This window comes from Cynocephalus volans, chromosome X, assembly GCF_027409185.1.
Source record: "Cynocephalus volans isolate mCynVol1 chromosome X, mCynVol1.pri, whole genome shotgun sequence".
Classification (NCBI taxonomy): Eukaryota; Metazoa; Chordata; class Mammalia; order Dermoptera; family Cynocephalidae; genus Cynocephalus; species Cynocephalus volans.
In genome coordinates, this window is record NC_084478.1 from 133,448,095 (window position 1) to 133,454,586 (window position 6,492).

At 42.1% G+C, this 6,492-nt stretch overlaps 1 protein-coding gene across 1 annotated transcript in view; it reads right to left on the reverse strand.

The window, feature by feature from the left end:
• CUL4B (cullin 4B) overlaps nucleotides 1–4,654 on the reverse strand; it is a 30,900-nt gene extending 26,246 nt beyond the window's left edge. The window contains exons 1-3 of the mRNA XM_063083116.1: nucleotides 4,553–4,654; nucleotides 3,282–3,818; nucleotides 1,263–1,378 (exon numbers count right to left, since the gene is read on the reverse strand). Of these exons, the coding sequence (XP_062939186.1) occupies nucleotides 1,263–1,378; nucleotides 3,282–3,818; nucleotides 4,553–4,580 (681 nt within the window). The 5' untranslated portion in view covers nucleotides 4,581–4,654. The remainder of the gene's footprint in view (nucleotides 1–1,262; nucleotides 1,379–3,281; nucleotides 3,819–4,552) is intronic.
• Between the last annotated feature and the right edge of the window lie 1,838 nt (nucleotides 4,655–6,492).

Below are 6,492 nucleotides of genomic sequence, written 5' to 3' on the forward strand. Positions count from 1 at the left end.
TACATAGCATTAAAATGCTTATAATATTACACAGCATTATAACTATGCGTTGTTGAACATTGTTCTGAGTGTTTTGCATGCACTGACACATTTAATTCTCATAGTAACAAAAAGTGGTGATCTCGATTGACATAATGAAAGTGAAAAAGTTTCTGGCTTATGAAAAAGTTTGACTAGTGATAACATCATCTTACATGACTATTTATATATCATAGTGCTTCAAGGTGTTTTTCACAAACATCTTATTTGATTCTTATAGGCAACCCTGTGAGGTAGACAGGACATATATTTTTCCCCTATTTTACAGGGAACACTAGAGCTGAGGGGGATTTAGTTCCTTGCCCAAGATTACAAGAATAATAGCAGTCAAAACTACATCCCAAACCTGTCTTCTGATTCCTAATCCAGGGTTCAGCCATCACCATACAACCTCTGCAAGTAAATATGAAAACTACATGATAAATTGAACCAACATAATTTCTTACAAGGTACTTATCAATCCAGATTCAAACTATGAAGTACTCTGAAGTATTTTCTTATACCAAACTGCTAGTGCTACAATAGAAAGTAACTTCATGAATTGGTTGTGTCAAAAACACAGTGGGGCGAAATCTCTTGGTAGCAAGAGTCTAATCAGTAATTGACCTTGACATTATATTTCAGTTAAACATTTCAAGTAAAGACCCTTTTGTTAAGCAAAAGAAACAAATCTGAACCTCAGACTAAGCTGCGGGGCTACAACCTGCTGCTCATTTCTGGGCTAAGGTGTGTCTTGTAGCCCAGGAAGTAAGACAAACATAAAAAGCAAGAAAAAGAAATGGCAAAAGGCTACTAATAGGAAGGGAAGGAGGTAGAATAAAGAATGTGAAGAATACCTGCATGTCTTGATGCCTTTCCTGTAGGTGGGTAACACAACTACGCAAGAATTATTACAACAGAATGACATGTCACTAGAAATTACCTTTGGGATCCATGCTATAGGATTCCATTATAGGTAAGACCTCTATTATATCAAGGTACACCTAACTATAATTCCTAATCAGAAGGGTCCAAGATAAGCCCAATTTATACCAGTATGACTGTAACCAAAGTTTACATGAGAATATGTGGTCTGATTATAAAATAGAGTAAATCAATTAATGGAGAAGTTGTAATCAGAAGGGAACCAAAAGTCTACTTAAGGACCCATTTCAGAAAGTAAAATCCATATCTTCCACCTCAATTTATGTTAAACGAATCTGGTTACCCACATAAATACATACCTGGTAGAGTTCTTCTAAATTGTACTTAATTGAAGTACTATTCTGAATAGCTTCAACTGCTTCTTTAAGTTTCTGCCATGTTTCATCTGTGTAGTTTTCTGGTAATTTAGGCTTATCTAGGTGATAAACAAAAAGTTGGTATCAGAATAATATGTAGGATATATAACTGAAGATCCATAAAATACAACAGCATTACTATTTTTTAGGATAAATTGTTATCTTTATCACTATTACTCCTAAAGTAACCACTGTATTTAAGTTTAGTATAAAGAATAAAATTTGAAATGCCAGAATACTGTTTAGGTTGTTTTGACTCCTTATAAACCTCTAAATCTTTCCAACAATGCCCTGAGGAAAACATTATTATCTCTATTTCATAACTGAGGAAACTGAGGCTGGAATTCACGTGGTAAGCTTGCCCAAGGTCACCATAACTAGTTGATGGCAAAGCTGGGATTCTAATACAGATCTGTTTGACCCCCCCCGGTTTACGCAGCATCTAAAGAAATGAAGATAAACATCTTCACTCAGGTTTTAAACATTTAGAAGCTGAGTGAAATTTTAAAAAATTAAAACATCCAAATGACTCCAGAACTTATGTAGCATTTTCAGAATGGAAAAACGCATCTTAATCAACGCTTTAATTTAAACTCTGTTGACCAGCAATGAGTGAAAAAAAAATTTTAATTAAAACATCCAAATGGTTTAATAATGTTTTTCCTTTAGGAGGGAGAGAAAAACAAAATCTCTGAAACCAATTTGCAAATGCAATCAGGATCATAGCTCATTTCTTAAAAAACCCTTGGCTATTAAATTGATATATCTTTAAGAGAAATAATGAACACATCAGCCAATTACAATTCTTATTCACTTCAGAAAGCTCTATTCTTAAATCAGAAATACAATACTCTTGAGAGTCTGGGGATAGGAGGGTAGTAATACAAAAAAGAAAGGGTTAAAAATAGACAACACCGTACCCTCTGCTTGAGACAAAATAAAGCACATTCCTGATTTCCATACTAATGTTGAAAAAACAGCACGGAGAACCTAATTTTCTCAATACTAATATTTAGCCACAAGGCACTTATCTGGTAAATATTACTAAAGTTCATTCATTCACTTCTCCATTTAAATAACATTTATCATCTATTACCCACCAGTTAAAGGTGTTGCAAAAGTCAGAAAAATAGAAATAACACTCAACAGATAAAAACTGATTTGGCTCTAATTCATTTTTAAAAATTGCTGATTTTATATTTGCATCAATGCATTCATAATACTCTCAATCACATATCTCATGCACAGTATGAGCAAATTTTCCTAAAAGCTGCAGGTCAATACTTTAAAACTCATTTTAGTGATTAAAAAAAATAGATATAGTAATCGTTCCTATCTTTAGACTAGTGGTACACAGAGTTACTACTTCTGTGTACAGACAATATTTTTCACTTTCAAACCCTGCCTTTGGAAATGCAGAGACCACAAATATTTTTCTCCAAACATTGCTTCCACGATGAGTTTCATGAAGATAGTACTCAACATTATAAATCTAATTATAAATCTTATTTGAGCATGAGAAAATCACCATTGCCACCTGCATTTTTAAGGAGTGGAGAATGTGGCCTACTGAAGCATAAAAATAAAAACCCCAGCAGTGCCAAGCCTCGCTATGCACCTGAAATAAATAAACCTCTTTAGAATACAAATCTCTCACCTGTAAAATCCGGATCAATCATACCGATTGTCAATATTAGAAGGAATAACAGATTAAATGAAATAGGTTAAGAAAGATCTCAAAATACTGCACAGAAACACCCGGTGTATGCTTCAGCACAAGGATACCATCCACCCCTGGAGAATGAACCCTCCACCAAAAATAGGACCTCCCCTCCACCTCATTGATTATGCATAAAACGTTAGGCCACCTCTATACTGTTTAATATATTAACATAAATAGAGCACGTGACCGCCCAAGTGTCAAATCCTTAGTAGGTGATTATGGATTTTGGCCTTGGTTACCTTTAAAGTTCTTGATCACTAACTTCTTAGCAGAGCCAGGCTTGCTGTTAGCAAAGCTAGAGACGGTGGTAGAAGATTTGGCTAGGCCGTTTGCATGATGAACCGAAGCCACAGAAGAGATTAATATACTCTTATTTTTAAGTTGCTGCTGCTGAGATGTTGCAGCAGTTGGTGAAGATGAGGAGGAGGAGGAGGAGGATTCCTCAGCCATCTTCGCATCAAACCCTACAAATTCCAGGGTGTCTTCAAAACGCAGCTTCTTCTGTATCGGTACGTGGCTGGAAGCAGCTACTGAAACCCCCAGGCAGAAGGACGAGGTTGAAGGGGATGCCGAATCTCTGGGTTGTAAAGGAGGGGAGGAAGAGATGGAATCAAAATCTTCTCTCTCGTTACTACTGTTACTGCTGTTGCTACTGCTGCTACTGTTTAACTTTCTCTTCTTGGCAGAGGTGGGCGGAGTGGTGCTGGTATTACCATCAGTGGCAGATCTGACCTCCTGAGCAGCAGCAGCAGCTGAAGGATTGGGGGAAGAAAAACCTGTTGGAAACATGAAAATAGCGGGGTCAACAGGCAGAGGAGCATCAAAAACCTACGTTTATATGCCTGCGTGTGTGTAGGAGAGGTGGAAATGCTAGAGGGGGAAGGGAAGAAAGAAGAGAGGAGAAACACAGAGGACGAGAAGAAAAGTGAAGGGGGGGCCTGCACCGGGGGAATGGGAGGTTTCGGAAGGCGGATAGGCTGACACCAGGAGTGAGCAGAACGAGGGGGGAGAGCGAACGAGGAGGCAGACAGGTAAACGGCCGTGCCGTCCCCCTCCCTTGCTTTTCGATCTCTCTCCCCCCCTTTCTGCAGGAGCGACTCAGTGAGTCTGTGAAGCTGCAGCTCCTCCTCCTTTTCTCCCTCTCACTGGGAGGGGAGATGCTGGGGTTAGGGGGAGGGGGAGGGAGAGAGAACCAGGGCTTGTTATTGTCAATAGCACAAGAGGCTAAAGATGGCGCCACTTCCGGTCACGCGGCGCCGAGGGAGGGGCGGCGTCTCTCTCCGGGAGCGGGAGGTGGAGAGAAGCACTGCAGCTGCCCGGGGGGCGAGGGAGCTGGTTAGTAGTGGGGCGGCGGGAAAGGGGCAGCTGGTGCGCCCCAGACGCTCGCGCTCGTTCCATCCCGCTCCCTCTCCCCTTCCCTGGCAGCACCCTCCTCCCCCTCCGGCTCACCGGTAACTCCCACCCCCTTCTTAACGGTCCCGCGGGAGGCTTCGCGCCGCAGCGCCCTTACCGGAAGTGACTGGGCAGACACTTTTCATAGCGCCCAGATCCCGAAGCCCCCAGGTCCGCAGGACGAGTACGGGGGGGGGGGGGGGGGGGGGGCGGAGGAGGTGGGGAGAGAAGTGGAAAGGGAGGAGGGGCGGGTCTCCGAGACACCTTCGGAGCTCCCGATTGGAGCTTTCTGAACGCCAGGCCGGCCAGCCGGCCGGCGGGGGTGGGGGGTGGCGGGCCAAGGAGCGGGAAGGAGCCTGAAGGGGAGGGAAGGTGGTGACGGAGAGGGGCGGGGTGAGCTAGCTGGGAAAAAAGAGGGGGAGGAGGAGAGAGGTAAGGAGCAAAAAGTAAGGAACGGGAGAATGGAAACTTTGAAAGAGATAAAGGAGTAAGGGGTTGCAAGGCGAGGGGAGTAACCCGAAATAGAGGAAAACATAATCATGCCATTATGCCTGCTGCTGGAGAGGAATGTTATGATGTCAAGATAGGAAAGAAAAAAAGCTTAGATAGGAAGAAAAGGAGTTTATTTTATTTGGTGGAGCTATAAATTGTTTTCTTTTACGTCAAGGTACCACAGGCCCAATATTGAATAGGGCCTGAGTTTTGATACCTTTCTCAGTAATGTAGTCGTAAATCCTTTTACCTTTCTACCAGGAGCATTTTCTAAGATGGCTCGCCAGAGTTAAGGGTGCATGCAAAGGCCAAGAAACAGGAAGGTAACTGACCCCCTACCCAGCACAATTCCCAGGACCACCTGCTACCCTCACCTATCAGTCATTAACTCAGTAATTTATACACCAAAGCTAAGACCCACTTCCTTCTTTTACCAAATCTCAGCTTATACACACTGTCTCAAAGGAGACACTTTAGGAGAACAGTATTGACAAAACAATATTTTCTACCAATTTGTTTCATAAGCCCAATTTTAAAGATGATTACTGAAAAGGAAAAAAAAAAAAAAAAAGCCCTCTGAATTTGGTTAAATCAGAAACAATAAATCTGGTAAATTCCCTGCTGGGAGTTTTTACTTAACCCTAGGGCACTCTCAGAAGAAGAGAACACAATTTCAAGTAAAACTAAGTTTGCCAACCTGCTGACCATTCTAACTGCAGAAACCATTCAACAAGCATGTATCCAACGACTTCATATGCCAGATACTATGTCAGGTCCCTGCCCTTGAGAAGCCAGTGGGGGAAGATAGTTTCAAAATTAATTTGCATAACAGTACTGTAACAAATGTACAAAGTGCTGGGGGAAGAGGCAAAACAAGAAATTTGGGGGAAATCTGGAATAGTTTCACAGAGATGATGTTTATCCTGGGTCTCAAAGTGGAAGTTGCCAAAAAGACAAGAAGGGAGAGGGTGAAAGGCATTCTGGGCAAAGGAAACAAGGGAAAAGCAAGGAGTTGTGAAAGGGCCTAGCCTGTTTATGGAAACATGGAAAATGCAGTGAGGCTGGAAAGTAGAATGTCTGGTGGGGAGTAAGGAAGATGAGGCTCAAAAGTGCCTAGCACAGCAAGCCAAGACTTTTGGAGTCTACCCTGTAGGCAATGGTAGACAGAGGTGAAACAATCACTGAGCAAGTTGGCTTTTATAAGCAGGGGAGTGACAGTATGGTGGGTGGGGTAAAGGCAGCTTGTATGGTTTAGTTTGTGATAAGTGAATAACAGGCCCACTTTTTCTGTGTGTGTTTAAAAGCCCCTGGTTAAAATGCACATCCTCCTGGAAAGGTACCACCTTGGGCATTATCAGCCAATAATATCCTTGTGCTGTTTGATGACAGCCTGCTGAGAGAAAGGTTCTAATGGAATTTAGGCCCTAGGGGCTTAGAGAAGGGAGACAGAGGCCCGAAAGGTGGCAGATGGAAGCAGTCCTGTTTTGAATATACTGTACAGTTTTTGCTGCCCAAAATGAGATAGTAAACTTTTAAGGCCACAGAAGGTGTCCTAAAACATTAAGC